The 20,803-nt window shown below is 44.9% G+C and overlaps 1 protein-coding gene across 3 annotated transcripts in view; it reads right to left on the minus strand.

Annotated features, from left to right (window-relative positions):
• Unc-115a (actin binding LIM protein Uncoordinated 115a) overlaps window positions 1-20,803 on the minus strand; it is a 99,477-nt gene that overhangs the window by 73,192 nt on the left and 5,482 nt on the right. For all 3 annotated transcript variants that reach the window (XM_089578353.1, XM_089578352.1, XM_089578351.1), the window contains exons 2-4: window positions 10,968-11,063; window positions 8,493-8,676; window positions 4,759-4,883 (exon numbers count right to left, since the gene is read on the minus strand). In XM_089578353.1, the coding sequence (XP_089434479.1) occupies window positions 4,759-4,883; window positions 8,493-8,676; window positions 10,968-11,063 (405 nt within the window). The remainder of the gene's footprint in view (window positions 1-4,758; window positions 4,884-8,492; window positions 8,677-10,967; window positions 11,064-20,803) is intronic.

Here is a 20,803-nt window from a genome sequence, read left to right on the forward strand (position 1 = left end):
GGATGTTAACAGTTGTAATGATTTTTTAAAGTGAAAGATAATTAGCATAAATTAGCATAAAAGACAACCATATGCCGCTCAAAAGATCCCAACCCATGACCTCAGCATCTCATGTAACGCGCTCTCCCCCAAAACCATATATCTATATACTAGGCATTTCTAAGCCAACAAACATTTTTTTACAGCCATGAAAGAAAATAATAAGATCAACTAATTAATTGGCTTTTTATTTTGGTCATACAGCGCAAGATTATACTACAAAACTGGTGATGACTTTATCAAATATCTTTATCTTATATACACACTTCCAAAAATTCTTTTAAGTTGCCATGTTGGGCATGTGCACACCACACACACACCTAACTCTTTTTGAGAAGGCAAACAAGTGAACCCCAACACTGAAAACTTTGCGGTAGCGTGCTGTTTCCCCTCTTGGGTCGAGCAAGGACACTGGAGTCAGCACAGGTGCCATTTGTGGACATTTCCAGTGTGCCCTTGATTCACACCACATGCTGCAGGCCTATTTTTCTTCGCCGCTTTCACTAAACAGGCTGACAAAGGGCCTGGTGAGCATGATAACCATCTGCATATACCAATCAATTGAAGGACTCTCGGAAAAATGAGGTTTTCCACTAGTACCACCTAACACACATGTAAGATTACATGCAGAATCCACGAACTTTATTCTTAAGCAAATACTGACTTGTGGCGCAGGTTTGGTGCAGATTAAATCATATTTTGTCATTACGCAGCAGCATGTAGCAGGCTTTGTCGTTTAGCACAGTTTGGCGCAGTAATCACATCAATGATGCTTATCACCTGGATACTGCACATTCCAAGCTGTCATGCTTTAACTATAACGCAATGATTAAAAATTTGGGGGACACTTAGGCTCTGTCTTTACGGGCATGAATCAAAAAAGGTATGAATCTATAACGTTAATAACTCCTTTGAGTGGCTTCTCACACACAGTCACTCTTCTTTGTTCACATTCACACATTTATCACACACAAATTACACATCCTTGTCTTCCACACTGCAGTTTCCACAGCTCCCACACATAAACACATTGATTAGTACTCACTGCACCACACACACACACACAATCACATGGCCACAAAAGAGCGTTGCACCCGCACACAGGTTCTGCACGAGAAAACTTTACACTGCTCGCGCCACCTGGTGGGGCAGCGGCATACATCAGATCGTGGTGGGGCTTTTCCAGTAGCCGCCGTATGCAGGCACTGCCATGCCACTTCCAGCAAAGAGGATATGAACTGCCTGTTGAACATGCACTTTGCTACTCCCTTAATTACTATTTCTGTAATCATAAATTTTCTAATTACCCAACATACTCATTAGCATACACTCGTAAGATACCACTTCACACGAAAGACCACAGTGCAGAAATATACAACCCCACTTGTACTTCAACTGTACAGTCTCTGTCGAAACTATACAGCCCAAGGGGTTTGCTTCCAAGCCATGTAGCGGGGCTCTTGAGCACATTTGACAATCCTAAGCTTGGGAGGGTTTAGGACTTGAATTCCTCCTGCCTTCGTGAGATTCGGGTCCCTCAGTATGCAAGAGGAGCCGCACTGCAGGGCTCAGAAGCAGACCCCTTGGGCTGTATACTTCTGAGAAAGACTGTATAGCAAAGTCAGTAGCATGTCTGCCTGGTGGCCCAAGGGTCGTCGAATCCCAACTGAAATTTATAAAAAAATTTTCTTCACATGAAACCAATCCCTTTATAAAGTCATTTGAGACATGCGCCAACCTTTAATTCACATTGCAAGACCTCTTTTCAATCATTTTCATTCCAGACATCCAGGCATGACATGCAGGTGCTCTGCCGACGCCACCTTTTCCACTGAACGGGAGCCTTAAAGCTCAGTTTACAATTCTCCAACACCTTTCACTCAAAATGTGTATTACACCCATTGCACATGCACAATACCATTGTATAACCACAGTGAGCCACCACGATCAAACTAATGGTGTTGTGGGACTCCTTGCTGTTACCTGCTTTTAACATTAGCTACAGATGACTACACCTAACAACTTTCCATAGATAAACAGGCACCATTTGAAAGTGTGCAATATATGAACACAACAATAAATAAATGCCTTAACAGCTCGGAAGAAGACACAAGCACAAACTGTGCACATGTTTGGTCATACACAACAGTTCACCTGGGGGGATAAGCATGATTAAGCAACACAGCATCAAAGTATCGCATACATTCCGCCACTTTAGCAAACAGCAATGGTGCAAGGAAAAAAGGAATTCCTAATGCCCTTATTTTGCTCAAGTGGCTCCAGCCAATTTAACCCTTTAACCGCCAATTTAACTCCTCAAACACGAACCAAAATCTCAAATTTTTTAAAAGTTCTCATAATTGTTTCCATACAATTCTGAGGCACCAAAAAGCTTCCTGTGAAGTGCGTTGCCAATTCAAAGGCTTAGATGCCGCGTGCCATTTTCGCTGCATGGCTGAAAGAATTTGACAGCGACATGTGTCGCCAGAAAAGGAAAGTGTGCCTGTTGCTGGATAAATGCACGGCCCACTACGTCGCAGAGGTCGAGCTGACCAGCGTGGAGCTCCGCTACTTCCCCCCAAACGCAACGTCCGTGGTTCAGCCCTTGGATCAAGGGATAATTAATAGCGCGAAGGGCGCATACAAGCGTCGAGTCGTCGACAGAGTTCTCCTCAACCTGGAGCTGAAGCGCGAGACGAAAATAGATATTTTTATGGTGGTTGAGATGGTGGCGGCGGCTTGGAGAGCATTGAGGCCATCAATAATTGTCAACTGCTTCAGGACTGCCGGTTTCGGTACACTAGGCCCTGAAACTGCCGAAGCTGGTCCGGACTGCACGAGCGCCGTGCGCGAGGATGAAGATGCCTGGGAACACCTTCGCTCAGTGGATGAAGTGCCCACAGGCATAAGTTTTTCAGACTACGTGAACGCCGACGCAAACGCAGTCACAACGGAAGTTTTGACTGATGCCGATATGTTGCGGCTTGTAGGAAGCGTGGAGGGAGTGACGGCTGAAGACGCTGCCGACAACCCTGCAGGTGCCGAAGCTCCCGTGCCGACACCAGGTCAGGTGATGGATGCTCTCGATCTGCTGCGACATTTTGCCGGCGCACACGAGGGGACGGAAGACGCGCTGGACGCACTTCAGACCTACGAGAAATCAGTGCGGCCGTTGCTCACAAAGCGCACACAGGCAAAGATCACCGACTGCTTTGGCAGAAAATAAATCTGTAGTCCCCTCAGGCCTTTCTTGTTGAGTAAGAATTTTTGTTGTTTCTTTTCATACGCGCTAGCGGCGCCGGTCGTTTCTGCGGTCCGCAGTTTCATTTTGGGAGCATTTACGCTTCACAAATATGATGCTGCGGTAGCTTTCTGGATGCCGCCATACCATATAATCGAATGTACCGAATTATGTGCCCAAGAAATGCCTCATTCAATTTAACGAAGTTCTCGATTTAACGAAATGATTCACGGCTCCCCTCAACTTCGTTAAATCGAGTTTTAACTGTAGTGCAAAGAAGGCCACCATTTCATCACGGTCTACTGGTTTCCATGTAGAACCCCGATCAGTACAATACGCTAACGCATAACAGTTCACTTCCATCACGATTAAGTGAATGATGCCCCAGACAAAAAATACATGGAACGAGACTAGAATATCATTCTCATCAGGGGACTGCCGCAAGATTCTCATCAGGGGGCTGCCGCAAGATTCCGGGCCGTGAAGAAAAGGGAAATCTAGGAGGCGCAGGTGGCACACAACTGCCACACGAGTGCACTACTCAGCGCGTCACCATTGTCGTCGCCGTCCTCGTCGTCATCTGAAGCAATATCCAGCCTAAACACAAAGACCGAGTCACTGCTGGACACAAATTCCATGACGTCAGCAACGCTGCTTTCTGTACTACTCCCAAAAACACCTCTTTTTCTCCAAGCATCGCCGCCACCGCCATTCTTCATGTGAAAAGCCGCTATGAAAAGACAGTTGCCAGGCAAAACACGCACGAAAAACACGAAATGTGGTTTTTCATAGACAACTACCACCCTCTAGGGATGACAACTGCAACCAAAGCAACAAACGACCGTAACTCGTCTTTGGCGACGGAAACAGCGGAAAATCGTGCCGGACGAATGTGACTCGTCAATGGCGATACTGGTACAAACTCCATTGACGAGTGCAGCTCAGAGTTGGCGGTTAAAGGGTTAACCCCCTAGCAGACTTGGACAAGCCAGGCTCGTTATAAGCCGACCATCATTCCTGGCTCATGACAAGTCCAGCTTGTCGTGTTTCCTGGCACTCTGCGTCCGGTTCAAGGCAAACTGGGCTTGTCGAAAGCATTTTCTTGGTTTTGCCATTTTAAAAAAAAATGCGTCCATTAGTGAGCTATAATTACTAGACGAGCAGCTCACTGCAAAAGTTCTAACACTCAAAACGTAGGGTTCTAACAAACCAATAAGGTGAATAATGGTGTGTAAATTTTTACATGCCAGAGCCAAGAAAGTGGCAACTATGCTTATCATAATGAAGGTATGTATCTGCATCAATTTCAAACACCCGAAGATATTTTGATAAGGACCACAATCTCCACACACAAGCACTGCCAAAGGTGCACCAAAAAGTCAGTGCTCAAAACCAAACCCAGAACCTTGTGCTGATTATGGGTAGAAGCCAGCTAAAGTGAATGAAGGCCAGACAACTGAGAGATACAGTCCACTTACTGACAGCGCCATTGATGTGTGGCTCTTCTACAGACTGGGATGTTACCACAGGTATTTGGATACATTTGGAGCAAAGGCACTCTTTTCCAGTGTAGGTCACTTTTTCCCCACTGGGGAACTGTTGCCTGCAAGAAGAAATGGGAAGCCATGTAAACAAGATCCATTTACAAGCGCCAGGTCATTACCAAGGTTATCCTACCCCAAAAAATTTCACAGCGTGACAGATTTGACATTCAGTCAAGGACACATTTACCACCACATAGCAAGACACCTGTTTGTATGAAATAGCACTTCTGCAGCGGCAAAGAAAAATATTTCTCTTGCATAGCACCAAACCTTCGGCTCAAAAGCATTCCTCAAGACTGATGCAGAAAGAGGGAAAAAGATAGCAGAACTTGCTCCGTTCATCAAAATTTTAGGGGCTCTCTGGAGGCAACAATGAGCATCAAGCTTGAAAACTTTTTAGCTAGAAGGATTTTTTTCTGAGCCTTCTATTTCTCGAACAGAGTCATACATTTAGATCTCTCACAATTGTTTCCTCATCTGTTCAAGACAGAACATTATTTTTTCACTTGCCACATAGCGCTAAACAGATACAGACACAGGGAGACACACAGGATGGGCGCTAACTTACAACTCAAGTTTTATTGCATGAAACCAGGCAATATAAGCTCTTTCTTAACAGAGAAGAGGAAATAAAAAATCTTTGTAATATAGGAAGCACTCAAACAGCACTCAAAACAAATTTTTTAACATGAGGAGAAATTCCCAATTAAATAACGAATTTGCATTTGTGTTCCTGTGGCTCGAACGTAATGTCAGCAGTGATGATTAAGGGACACATGTCATGACTGGACCAGCTACCGTCTTGGCATTGTTGCTGAGCTTCTGACTCATCATTTCCATGTTTGCTGTGCTCTTCATTCCAAGATTCAAATAGCACTCCAAAAAAAATATCCTATACAAAAAAGCCCCTTTTTTCGTGCTGTCAGTGTTATGAACAATTTGTAAGGCTCTGCAAATTAAATTTCTCACAATACAATCATCATCATTCGTAGCACAGAAAACTGCATGGTGAACAGCTATAGTTCCTTGACATTACGCCATTTTTTAATTTTAACCTAACAAAGATCTTCATTAGCAAAACCTGAACACCCAATACCCCGAATGGTAATTTATCATTCTGGGTAGGCTTCAGATGGGAGTTTGCAGTCCCTTTAATCAATTCCTCCTTTCGTAATTAGTAACATTATTGTGCCAAGTCAACAAGGCCAATGCAGCCAAACTCATGTGTCAGTGCCTCCTAAAAGCGAAATTTCTAGAATGCGTCGTACATTAGTCCTCTGTTCGAACTTTTTTCTGTCAACATTCTGCAAGCATACCAGCCATGTCAAAGAACTCAAAAATAAAACAGTACAAAAAAAAAAAACTACCTGTCAACACTGTCTGACCATTATGATGAACAGACTAAAGCAGAAAGGTGGTTTCTTGGTTTATTAGGGTTTAACTTCTTAAAGAGACTCGGGCTATGAGGGATGCCGCAGTGAAGGGCTCCGGAAATTTTGGCCACCTGGGGTTCTTTAACGTGCACTGACATCGCACTGTACACGGACCTTTAGAATTTTGCCTCCAAAATTCGGCCACCACGGCCAGGATCGAACCCGTGTCTTTTGGATCAGCAGCCCAGTGCCGTAACCACTGAGCCACCGCGGCAGGTAGAAAGATGGAAAATATGGAAATGCTCTCTTCACTCCAGTGTACACAAGAAGCTATGAATACCGAGAAACTCCACAACAAGCTCCTTATCAATGCTCCCATCTATGAAATTTTTTTTCTCCAAAACCACTGGCTTGTTTGTTGTTTATTTTTGCACAGAAGTTGCATTTGGCGGTCTCTCCCAGACAGTACTGCATTTGACATCAATACTTGACTAGTTTGCGCAAACAGAAGTAAGAAAACACTTATCGCCTGCAAGACCTTTTCTCAAAAAAAAAAAAGCCACATCAGCTGGCCACACACAGTGGTGTCACCATTTTCCACAAATAGATGAGGAGTTGAGAAGCAGTGACATGGCGGTTTTACAAGTCAAGCAGCTGTTGCGAGTGATATTTCAGTGTATTTTGAATTAAATGAAGCATCCCCTGAAACTCTGGTAGAAATGGCAGTTTTCCATTTCACAGCATGAAACAAGTAAGTACCATACCAAATGCACTGGTACACAACAGGCACCACAAAATGCAAGCTATCTGCAAAATCCGACTATGAGCACACCAGCACTACAGTAGAAGAAATCCAAAAGGCAGACAAAAAGAAAATGTACTCTCTGATTGTAACTAGTGAAGCACCAACAGAAAAAGTTTGGCTAAAACTTTTGAGTTCACCGACACTTGCTGACATGTGCATCGCTCGCATGCACCATACATGTCCCAGAAGAAGTGTCCACATGTAAAGCTCAACTAACATGCTTAAAGAGCACAGGAAATCACCTAGCAAGAGTGTCCATGTCTGCCCTGAGTGAAATAATTTCCGGCATCCTACACTGTGATAATTGACTACCATAATGTGCAATGGTAGCTGCACAAAGCCAACCACAATTACTAATTAAAATTCTCAAGTCTGCTCAAAATGAAGCTCAGGCTGTATTTTGATTGGCTCCTGGAATGAGATCCTTCAACACATTACTGCACCAAAGGAGACCCACCTTACCACCTCGTCATTTCAAACGGCATGAGTGCAGTTCCTTTGCAGCCTCTAATTCCAGCAAGTAAAGTACCAGAAAGCCACAAGTAATCCCACACAACACCAATCTAGGCTCCTCTCGCACATCAAGCACCAATCTTCATAAACACCGTCTTTTTCTCCACCTCCCAAAGAAAAGAACAAACCCATGTTGAAATGCACCATTCTAGGTGTGCGTCTACAACTGCTGTGCAGAGAAAGTGAGCCAAAATGCACTGTACTGCACAAGCAGCAGATTTAAATATCAACACTGCCTTTGAAGATGGTGCACTAGCAGCAGCTTGATAAAGCTGACACTGATGCACATGTACGCATGCACGCACAAAAAAAAAAAACACTACAATACACAGCTGACAGTGAGAGAGGAAAAATTTAGGTTTAGCACGGAAAATCAGGACAAGAGGTGCTAAGCCCCTCTTTCAATTGTATTATCAACCAGCCCAAAGTTCCACTTTACACAATATATAGGACTTGCAGAAATGCAGACTACAAAACGAAGCTAAAACGAAAATGAACAGTGCAGTGAAAAGTAATCTGTGCAGCACACAGGTGACTATACCACATACCAATCAAGATGATGGACCAAAGAAAATGTCTGGTGCCGTTACATGGATGGTGTGGCTGCTCGGTCAGCAGCGAAAACGTCACTGGATGTCACAAAGGAGCACAAGCAAACTCTGGTTTGAAGTCTTTATGAATGCACATGGCTGAAGAAACTTGCTGACCACCATCCCTCTTTATGGGCAAAGAAGCGATCGCTGCACCAACACAGCAACACTCTCTTTGGGCAGCTAGTCACCACTAATGCTTTTGATGGCAATGCCAACAGATATGCTATTTGCCCACAGAAAGTCCCTCATGAAGGTATCACTGAGCAATCCCACCCAGTCTGCACGAAGCACTTTTGAAATGTCTGCACCTCAAAAAGCGCCTTCCTTCCAAATGTTTTGCAAAGTACTCCGCAAGCACTACTGCCAGAAAAAAAAAATACTTACCGACACCTGGCACACACAAAGCATTTTTGGTGATACGTGTTCCCCAAAGCGGTCACCACCTCGCCCTCGACGAACTGGCCACAACCAGCACACTTGGTGCCAAACATCTTCTGATAGTCTCCAGTGCAGTAGTATTTGCCATCCCTGAAGAAGAATCCTCCCTGGGCCAGCGAGCTGGTACACACTGCAGGAGAAGCCTTGGTTAGGCAGTCCTGAACTGCAACATTCAGGCGTCATGCACACACACACACAAAAAGAAGCAGTGAACAGAACTTGCAGCTAATGGTTGTTCGCTAAGTGAACAAAGGACAGCAAGTGATGACAACAGGTGCTAGCACTCACTACTATTGACTAAAAAGCAGATTATCAAAACAGGTGCAGTGATGCACAAGTATAGCTGGCACAACAAGCAGCACCTGTGAGCATTAATAAAACCCCAGCTCAGCATCATAAAAGACAACAGGTGCATGGGTGCACAAGCTTTGTTTTTGCTTTTATTATTAACACGAAACTAATGATGCTCCTCCTGCCCTCCTCAGCTCTTACACACCGACAACCAGAAAAAGTAAGTAAATTAATAGGGACTGCAGCCCCATCCCCCCCACGCTACCTCAGCATGCCCAATGACAAGGCTCGCCCAGGTTGCCCATTGACATCATTGAGGCAGGGGCAGCTAGCAACACGCGGTGAGGTGTCACCCTAATCGGCAGCGAGCTACTGTGAGCAGCAGTTTATAAAAAATTACAGAGTACACCGCAGAGTAAACGTATGTCGTGGGGGCCGCGAGAATCCGCACTATAAGCAGTACCGCACTACAACGAAAACATTTGTTTTTTGACCTCAAAATAAATGCTGTATGGGTAGCTTCCTTTTCAAAAACGCTTCATTTATCATTGAACAAAAAGCAGCTCACTTAGTCTGCTGCCCGTTTGGATTAGTTTGAGCATACCGCACCCAGCATGACTGCGGCAGAGTGCACATAAGCGATTTCGTCGCAGAGTGAGTGGGTGAGGGATAGACGGACGTGTGGTGCCGACAACTGGATGACTGCCGTTCCTTCAAGAAGTGGCAGCGTAATCAGCTTGGTGATTACGGAAGACAACATGCTTGAAGTAATGCCTCCAACAAGTGAAATCAGTCTTTGTGTAAATTACAAAGTGAAATCGAAGAAGCGTAACCTAAGCAGTGGAACCTCAGCAATCACGGAATCGATTCATGCCCTCGCATTTCCGTCGGATTGGTTATCGATCACCACATAATTTTTTGTTTTGTTTACTTCACGGAATAAGCGGCAGTGCACCTCAAAAGCCACCGGTGCCATGCAGGAAAGCACACTTGCTGTTCTGCGCGGTCACCAAGCAGATTTCAAAACCACACTATACGTTAAGGTGTTTTGCTTCGTGCGACCTCATATTAAGCGGAATGACTTTACATTGAGCCCTATGGGAGGCTGACCGGTGGCTACCAAAAACCGTATCCGGTCCCACACTATAAGTGGTAACGTTATAAGTGGTCTCCACTGTGCTTGTAAATTATAGAGTCCACACAGAGCTTTTAAATTTGACTCAAAAAGTCACAAAGACCGTCAAAATCATTTCAGGGTCCCCTTAACAAAAAGTGCCTCTAAAAGCACTGTACGAGTTGCTCAGTGAATTGACGCTTCCTTCTTTCCCCTTGTTCAATTTGTGCTGTCAAGATTGCAACTTTCCCTGCTCTCTATCTGCCATGTACAAGCACCTTTTACTAAATAGACAACAAAGTAATGCATGACTAGCACAGGCTTGGGCTTGCACCATAACAAAAACCATACAAATGAAAGCTATGCAGAATGCAATGAGACCCTAAACGTCAATTTAAAATAAAGCAGTGCCACTACTTTGTCTAGGGCCTCAGAAGTGATGACAGCACAGTGAAGAGAACACAAGTGTTGTGCAGCAACAATAGAGCACCCCCTTACAACAACATTTTGAAAGTAGAGCACATCACAGCGAGCACCCCAACCCGATGTGATAGAGCACACTGCGTTTATAAAGTACAACCAAGCTCTCTTTCCCAGCATACGCCAGTGGTGCTCCTCAGGATGGTGGAAAGAGCAGGATTACTGAAAGCAGCGGCAACCAGGCATGACCTAGGCGGGCAGGAATCACTCCCACAGGTGCAAATCGAGGGAAAACAGTGGTGGTAAGCTTTAGCAAAGCTGTAAACTGTAAAGCCTGGGGAAACTGTAAAGCCTACACTTAGTCCTCTGCTCATGCTGCACGTTTAGTAACAATTTTTTTAGGACAACACAGCATGCAAGACACCCTAGAGATTCTTGGGCAATTTTCATGATTGACAAAGGAGTGTCTCAGGGCCTTATAAGGCAGAGCAGATACCCATTTGCTGAAGATTACCTACACTAAGCGATTATGTAGCTACACGAGTGGACATTTTAATCCACTCTTTTTATTTCCATTGCCAGAACACAACACTTACCAGCACACTTGAAGCACTCAATGTGAAAATAGCGATCCTGAACACGAAGTGCATTCCCTGAACATTTCTTCTTGCAAAGCTCACACAGCACTTTTCCTGTAAGAGAGAAGAGGCACATTAAAGCTCTTGGCTCATTTGTCAAAGTGCACTAAAAAACAGAACGAGCTCATCCTTACAGTCGGACAGTAACGTCGTTAACAACCAAGAAAGTGATGATTGTAATGACATCCGGCTGGTACAAAAGTATTACATAATAAAAAATATGACTACACATCTACTTGCCAATGCTACTTTCAACAATTTTTTTAGCCTAAGCACATAGCTTGAACCAGCCTACACACAGCCTGCTGCTACACAACCAAATTTACTCATAATGTCCAGATCAACCAAGCCTCAAACTATCTTGTAGCTGTCACTGTGATTTACTTATTCTTGTATTCAACTGTAAACATACAGAACAATAACTTGGTTGCATTTCACTGCATGCCCACAACCTATAGCTGACATAATCACCAAGATCAAAGTGCATGGTTCACAACCCAATCACAAACAAGCAATGCAAAGAATGCAAGGTGCTTAGCTTCCTGGACAACATAGTTGTTACAGAAGTGACAAAAATGACCACACCACAAAATACACCTTGTTATCCTAGCCCTGTTTCACTGCACCAGGCAACACCCCAATGCTGAAGCCATTCCTTGAGAAAGGTCAATGTGCTAGAGTGACTGAAGCAGCTACAGTGACTTCCTTTTTCAAGCCCAGACCTTGTATGCAGTGATACCCACAAATCAAGAGCACACTGAAGACATGAAGGGTCATAACTCGCGAAATTTCTCACATGACGGCAGCAGCACACCGTAGGCAACATTTTGTAGGTGTGGCAGTGTTAGATCCCCAGCCCAGCCATCACCCTGTGTACTCACATTCAGCAGAAGCCACATGCTGCCTGAAATGTTACAAACAAAACAGTGTGATCACTGTTTACAGTATAGTTTATAGCTACACTGTACACTAATGGTGATGGTGACCACTACCTTGGACCAAGCTAGGTTGCTCAATTAATCTGCTTTGTCACCAAACTTCACAAGTAATCAGCACATGGCAACTGTGAATGGTAGCGACATGATTTTTTTTTTTTTCCCCATTTAGCTTTGCCTTACCAGCACTAGCATCAACTTCTGTCAGGATCAAAGCATGCCCATCCCCTCGGCCTCAACACCAAGTGGATGCTGCACACTGAGCACCTCTCTGAGATGAGACCACGTGGAGGCATATGCAGCCATGAGCCTCACTTGGCACACTCACTGAAGCTCATTACTTTCACTATTCTCTTCGGCAGCTACTGCTTTTCTGCCATCCCACTGGTATCATCTCCACAACTCTGGGAAGGCTCGGCAGGGATGAAGAGTAATACACACAAACACAACACACAACCTCCTCAACACTGATATGACATCCCACCATCAGCAGATGGTATAAGGCCAGACCAAGGCCACAAAAGCTCCCAGAGAACTTCAGCTGTCAGGCACCAGCAAGGAAAGGCAAACAATCTCGCACATTACCATGTCTTGAACGCCAAACACTCATCAAAATTATTCCATAAAAACCCCTGGATGCGGCAGCATGAGCAACAGGAAGCGGCTGCTAAAGTCGAGAAGCTGCTGATGTCAGACCATGGCAGGGCCAAGTACAATGTGCTGACACAACAACCCTCCCTGCAAAAGTTAAGCTTGTTTGGCCAAGGCACAGTGTTGTTACAGACACATTTAGCAGAAGAGCACCAACAAGTTCCATTTGCTTTAAAGGTAATGACCAAGAGCATGCACTGCTACAGCAAAACTGAGAATGAAGCTGCAGCTATGATTTTAGTCACCTACAGATTTATGTGACCAACCAAGGTATAAAGTTTCACCTCAAAACAACCATCAGCAACTTATTCTTGATCAAGACAAGACACAGCTCGATATAGTGCTTCTATAAGTCTTGCAGGCTTACAAAACAGGCCATGTGCTTTCATCAATGTCCTTACAAGATGCTTTGCTTTCCATGAAATCACGTGTCCAACTACTGTCCGCTATTCTCAATCTGGAAATTCGCAGCACCATATGAATTCAACCATGCGAAAATGATACATGCTTTCCCACAGTCAAGTGGAGGTGTTGAGAACGATATAAACCATTAAAGGCTTTTGCAGAAAGACAGGTCCACAAAGAGACACGTTAGCACAAAAACATGGCAGCACCTGTCCTGTCTTGCTCATCTCTGAATGCATAGTATTTTCACGCTAACATGTTGCATAGTTATCATTACCAAGGAGCCCAGAAGAAAGTATTGTAAAAAGAGACCAGCAAATGATTTTTAAGGAGCAGAATTTTTTGGGATGCAACGCAAAACTTGTACAAAGTTCTCGATCCCACACCGGTTGCATTAGAAATGCCATCAAACATCTTTTAAGAAACACCTGTCAATCACTGTAAACACTTTTTTTTATGTACGCAGCACTGGAAACAATGATCGGTGCGCATGGCAGCAATGGGGCACCAGCAAAACCGGCACTGAAAGCAAATGCAGCACTAACAGCGAGAAAGTAATCGTGCTGTGAGCCACCACAGTGGCTCAGTGGATTTTGCATTAGGACGCTGGTCCAAGGCTGTGAGATTCCATCACAACAATGGTGACCACATTTCAATGCAAGCACAATGTAAAAATGCCCATGTGTTATGCAATGTCAGAACAAGTTAAAGAACCCCAGGTGGTACAGGTCCTTACAGCATCCCCCATAACTAGGGGCTGGACTGCCTCGTTTATACCAAAAAGCACCGATAAAAGTACGCCAGATTCATTTTTCGAAATTCGCTTTTAACTGAAAAAGGTCACTTTCTGGCATGCATATCACATCTAACTGGCTAATCAGTGCCAGTTACAGTAGGTCACAGGAGAAAATTAAGAATGTGCTGAAATCAGGAACACAGTGAGACAAAGGTATCTTGGGAATTGAGTACAGTGACTGTAAGTTATGACATTGATTCGTGAACTCAGACACGCCATTGCAGATAGGAAAGCTCGACCACTTAGCTAAGAGGTACTGGCTAGCGTAGCACAGTCCACCCAGACTTTGTATCACAGACTTGGGTCATTGCTTCGTTAAGTGGGTTTTTCCACGGCTGTAAAGAACTGCTGCATAAGCAGCCATTCCATCACTGCATCAGCACGCGCGGAGCATAGGGTGCGCGATCCTCTTGTTTAGTGCATAGTGCAAGAATATGACAAGTTTTTAGAACTAAACTTCAACTTATGTTCTTGTCTCACGGCCCGATCAGTTCACTTCTGCATTTTTTTTATTTTTGTTACGACTGTATGACCTTCTTCTGCGAAGACAGCTCATAAGATAGTCATTTATGTAGTACATACTGCTACATGAGGGGTCAGTCTAGAAAAATAAAAAGGTTAGCGCCAACTGTACGCCCCTTCTGACCAAACAGGGACATCATATGTTTCACCGATAAAAACCAAAAATCTATATGTAGAAAATAATATTCACAAAAAAAAAAACGAAAATGGCGTTCTAAAATAAATGCCAAGAAAAGTGTCGAACACTCAAAAAATAAAAACCAAAAAGTCCAACCCCTACTCATAACCCACATGCAGCTCTATGACATTAAACCCCCCTCCATATATAAAAGTAGAACCTCACGGATATGTTTCTTTAATGGGAGGGGGACACATTAACCGGGAAATTGTAAGGAAAAAACCACCCAGTTTTAGGAGACATAACTGTAGACTGAATTACAAAGATAATTATTGATAATACAACTTTGTAAAAATGTTTATCATCATTTCTTGGCACAAGGTCTGAATAGCTCCTTTACTAATACTCGCAGAATTCAGTCCACATTTGTGTTGTTCTAAACGCACAAGAAACTTCGCAACACACCAGCTCCATGCACACCAATGGCAAAGGTAGCCAGGGTATCTTCCATTTTTGATAGGTAGGTAGGAAAGACTTTTATTGCTCTAGAAAGATGTGCTAGTAGCAGACGAGAAAGAAGAGGTCCATCTTCCTTCTTCTCACAGGGTCGGTGCCCCTATTCCAGGGCTCCGCTGAGCTTCGCTGCTCGTTGGGCGTGCTGGATCAGACCTTGTTGACAACCCAGATCGCCGCTGGAGAGCCGGCTCTCCCACTGTTCTGCACTCGGTTCTTTACGAAAGTTGTCGTTCTTACTGCATTCCCACGTGATGTGGTACAACGATTGCTGCCACACCACAGGCAAGTGTCCCGATATTGCGTCGGGTAAATCTTGCTAAGGATATGCAGGTTTGGGAATGTTCCTGTCTGCAATCTTCGCCAATACACTGCCTCTAGTTGATTTAGATCAGGATGAGGCGGCGGATAGCGGATCCATACCCCCTTATAGTAGTTGAAAATGTCTGAGTACGTAGGGCTGACTCGGTCGGGTAGATCGTCCGATTGGGAGGAAGCTCGGTTCGTATACCCTCGAGCTACCTCATCGGCGCGTTCATTCCCCGCTATGTCGGTGTGTCCTGGCACCCAGTAAATGCAATTTGTGACTTTTGGTGCGGTCGCGCTCTGGAGGAGCCGGAGCGCGGTGCGACCTATGCGGCCGTTCATGTAGTTACGGCACGCTTCTCTCGAATCTGTAAGGATGGTAAGGGATGTGTTGCTTCGATAACAGGCTACCGCCGCTAGAGCTACGGCCAGCTCCTCCCCTTCGGTTACCGTGCAATCCGTGACTGAGGCGCTAGCTAATTCCTTTAGGTTGGAATCAATAGCTACCGCCACTGTGTTGTATGTGAGCTTCCTGTATACGGAGCCGCGTCCGTGTATACTGTTGTGGATTTTGTAGCTAGGTTTTGTTGTACATACCTCGCCCGGGCTGCCCTACGGGCTGCATGCAGGTTGGGGTCCATGTTCCGGGGAAGGGAGCGAACCTTTAGCGTCTGGCGAATTGCGTCCGGTATGCTTGCAGTACGATTCACGATTTCCGCAGTTCCGCCTAGCCCCAGTCGCCTAAGAAGCGAGCGCCCCATAGCAGTCTGCTGGAGCCTGGCTAACTGCGTGACCAGTTGGACTTCTTTGATCTCTTCGAAGGTGTTGTGAATTCCAAGAGCCAGTAGTTTTGCGTTGGAGGTGTTCATTGGTAGATGCAGGGCTGTCTTGTAAGCCTTGCGAAGTATGGTATCTGCACTATCCACTTCTCCTTTGTTGAGGTTCAAGTACGGGAGGGCGTAGCCCACGCGACTGACCACCAGGCTCTGAACCAGGCGCAGGGTATCCCCCTCTCGCATGCCGCTCCGCTTCTGTGACACGCGCGTGATCATTCTGGCGACCTGAGTGGTCGATTGCTTGAGAAGGCCGAGCGTATGGCCGCATCGTTGGTTGCTCTGCAGCCACATTCCCAACACTCGTATCTTGTCTCGTTCGGGAATTAGCTGTCCTTCGAGAGAGACATTGAGGGACCCTTCCTTGTGTTTCCCTTTGTGGACTCGCAGGAGTTCGGATTTTTCGGTGGAGCAGGCGAGGCCTCATGCACTGACATATTCTTCCACGTAGGTAGCTGCTGCTTGCAGTAGTTCTTCTTTCTGGCCGAACGACCCAGTGGTAACCCAGACCGTGACGTCGTCAGCGTATACTGCGTGCTGTATGCCTTCGATCTTCTCGAGTTGTCTCGCGAGTCCGATCATGGCCACGTTGAAAAGTAGTGGCGAGATGACGGACCCTTGAGGTGTGCCTTTGTTGGGGGTCGAAAATTTAGCGCTGCGAAGGTCTCCGAGCCCAACCGTTGCAGTGCGGTTGGAGAGAAAGGCCTTCACGTGGCTGTGAATCTGCTCGCCGCAGTGGAGGTTGTCGAGTCCTTCCATTACAGCCGTGTGGCTAACGTTGTCAAAGGCCCCTTTGATGTCGAGGGCCATAACCATGTTCTCGCCTACGCTCGGGACGTTGGTGAAGACTTCCTCTTTGAGTTGTAAGAGGATGTCCTGGGTGGAGAGGTGGGCTCGGAAGCCGAACATACTGTGGGGGTACAGGTCTTCGTCTTCCATGTAGCTTTGGAGCCTCTGAGTAACGACTCGCTCATAGAGCTTGCCTAGGCAGGAGGTGAGTGAGATAGGTCGGAGATTTTCGATCTGGAGTTTCTTACCCGGTTTGGGATGCTTCGCCCCCTAGCATCAATGCTCCGCAGGGAAGCCACCATGGTGGTTGACGGTCGTAGCACTCTTTCTCTACGTATGTAAGCGCACCACTGTAGTTCTTAGGCACTGCGAAGAAGCCGCTGTGTTCCTCCTCTTCATGTCGCATCTCCGCAGTTACAGCACGCTCGTATTATGACACTTTTTTTCTTTTTTTTTTTTCATCATGTTTTGCCCTTTGCACCTAGGTGCCACAGAGAAGCCACCAAACCGAGTGACTGCCGCTGCATCCCAGCTTTTCATATCGCGCGCCCGCAGGTTCAGCCTGCTCTTATGTTTGCACATGCACAGCTGGTCACTAAATATATTATACAACCAGAATTTCTAGAAAATTCGAACGCTTTTGGGTTTAATGGCGCATAAGCACCTAAGGCTATCATGCGCCAAGCTCAAGGTATAGAACAACTGTTTAGTGGACAATTTTACAAAATGTGAAAAAACAATGGTGGTATAGAGGGCCTAAAAAGTTGGTTCATACTACCTAGTCATGACAAAGGAAAGAAATTTTAGAAATCGCTAATATTAAACGCTTTAAAGAAAGTTGGATAGCCTCGGCGACTATCCTTAGCTGAGCAAGGTTCTGGAGGCTCCCAACAAACGAAATAAAGACCTCAGACCTCTTCTCAAGAATGATAAAGTGGCTGAAGTGCAGTTAAAAAGGTGCTTATTGTAATAAATTGACTATGATTTATCAAACAGTTTGTTTAAAACATCTGCTCTTTCTAAAAACTTAACACCTGACAAGTTAACAAGTGCATCTTCACCCAAGAGCAAGATTGAATCTAAAGAAATATGTTCATTGCAATATGGAGCAAAATATTTTTTTTCTCGGTGTCAAGTTTCCTACATGAAAATAATACATGATTTACTGTTAGTTCATCTCTGCATTGTTCACATAGTGGCTTATCTTGTTTTGTCAGTATGAAGTTATGCATAAGTGCTTGCCCTATACAAAGACTGCAGAGAACCACTTCCTTGAAATGTTCCTAGCGTGTACAAGATTTCCATTCCCCTAAAACTGGCTTTAACAAGTGCAATTTGTTATTTACTTTGTTGTTCCAAGCAGACTGCCTTTTCTTCTTACTTCCCGATTTATTAAAGGTACACTAAAAAGGAATCTGCCGGAATTTTACCGCGGGAACTCGATCTACACGTTCCGAGAATTCTTAGAAATTTCGAGTTATTGTCGTGTGCGGCTGATTTCCCCCATTTAAATCGGATTGAATGTCCCAGCTCCCTCCTTTTTTTGAACTTGCCGCAGACGGTAGGAGTCAACTAACGCGTGCAGTGCCTCTTAGACAGGTGCGTGGCAGCTTCGCTTTCGCTTTTATTTTGTTTTTTAGGTTGCCGTGAATGAATAGATCTAGTCAGAAAATACATAGCTGCAAATTAGGCCCACGGAAATAAAAATATGCATGGACTCTTTGCTTTCGCCGATCGCTACGTATCACTCCACTGATAGCAGAGCGGCAAGCCGCCACGGGAGTGGCTGAAAGGTTGGTTGAATGTCTTCAGAAATCACATTCTATAGCCATCATTTACATGTAAATTTCCTTTCTTACACTTGACATATTTTGCAGGAAAAATTATGCCTCAGACTTGTAATCAAAAACAGTCTTTTTTCCCGTGGCAACGAAAGAGTTGAAGTCTGGCAACATCGAAGAGGTTCTCTAGTGATTAGAGCATAGGTGGAGAGGGAAATAAAGGGGGAGAGAAAGAAAACGGCTGGCAGCCTGTTTGCCCATCGGGGCGCATTGTAGTGAACTGTACACACAGAAAATGAAAATAAACTACAAAATCCGTGATCTTCTCTGGGAAAAGGAGAAAGAAAGAAAAGGTTTGGTGGAAAAGGTTTGGCGGAGCCCACCACCGCTGTGAAGGGCTCCGGACGATTTCGACCACCTGGGGTTTTTTACCATAGCACACCACACAGGCTTCTAGTGTTTCCCCTCCATCAAATTGAGACCACCACGGCCAGGATCAAGCCTGCATCTTTTGGGTTAGCAGCCGACGAGTACCATAACCACTGAGCCACCACAGCGGCTTAAGAGAAAGAAAAAAATATTCTAAATGGCGTAGAGCGATTTTGGATTTGGGAAGGCTGGAAGTTTTCTTTACTTGTGCAGGTTGCTGGGAAGAGGCTCTGTTTTGCGATTCCCAATGTCAGAGGGTAGCTTTGGAGCTGAGTGGGCACCTCTGGACTGACTCGGGGTATGAGGTCACAGGTTTTCATCTTACACCTCCAGCCTTTGTCTAGCACTGTCAACCTTTCATTAATGAGAAAGCACTTCTAGGCTCAGGAGAGGTAGCATCAAGCGAGTGGTTGTAATCGAAAGAGAGTGATGTGAGGATGCTGTGCAAAAAGAAAATTATGTCGACAGGATGATTAGTCAATTAATTAGAGCCAAAAATGTCGAAACAACATAGAAATAGCACGGATGTTAAAAAAGTGAGTGGCCGGGAAAACAGCCATGGACAGCAAAATAGGGGAAAAATAGGCAAAAGAGTGAAAATAAAGTTTTGAATGAATTGAAATGTATTTGATGAGTGATAATTAATCAAATAAAAGTTTCATTCACATAGATTTATAAGTTAAAGGTGCACTGAAGAGAAATCTGAACTTGTCTTTTTGCCGCGGGAACTCGATCTACACGTTCCGAGCTTTCTTAGAAACTGCGATTTACTGCGCTGTGTGGCCGATTTCCCCAATTAAATCGAATTAACGTCCGGCTCCCGCCTTTTTTTTTTAATTCTGCCTCGTACAGTGGGCGGAGTCGACCAACCCGTGGAGCGCCTTTCACCCAGTCCCGTGGCGGCTTGCCGCTCTGCCATCGGCGGAGTAATACGTAGTAGTCCGTAATAGCAAATAGTCCGCGCGTATTTTTATTTCTTCGGGCTTATTTTGCGGCTATATTATCGGCGAATGAAACTATTTATTCATGGAAACCTAAAAAACAAAATAAAGCGAAAGCAAAGCCTCCACGGGACTGGGTGAAAGGCGCGCCACGCGTTGGTCGACTCCGCCCACCGTACGAGGCAGAATTAAAAAAAAAAAGGCGGGAGCCGGACGTTAATTCGATTTAATTGGGGAAATCAGCCACACAGGGCAATAAGTCACTGTTTCTAAGAATGCTAGGAACGTGTAGATCGAGTTCCCGCGGCAAAAAGACAAGTTCAGAATCCTCTTCAGTGCACCTTTAATTATCACCAAAAACCCATCGGACGGTAAAATAGGCTGGATGGGGATACAGTAAGTGGATGGGAAAGCAACTACGGCGCCAAATTTGAAAAACCAAAATGGTTGATTGAGTTAAAAGAAGGTATAATCAGAGTAAATAAATCGATCTTTAATTAAAGCCTAAGACAATTACACTAATTCAGTAGTTAAGTTAATTAACAAACAAAAAAATGATAAAGAGAGGCATCAATGCTTTCGCATTCTCCCAATGCGGGTAGCCGCAGTGATCTCCAATTTTAAGGTGGAAGCCTTTAATGCCTCATCGTTGTAAGCAGGAGTTGTCGACAGAAATGTCACGCTTTTCAGTTGGTCGAAACGGTTGTGACGTCAGTGCGCGAATTTCAAACGGGGCCCATTGTACTTTGGCTAGTAAACATGCAACCAATTAAAG

This window comes from Amblyomma mixtum, chromosome 3, assembly GCF_055824585.1.
Source record: "Amblyomma mixtum isolate Tamu chromosome 3, ASM5582458v1, whole genome shotgun sequence".
NCBI classification, from domain to species: Eukaryota; Metazoa; Arthropoda; class Arachnida; order Ixodida; family Ixodidae; genus Amblyomma; species Amblyomma mixtum.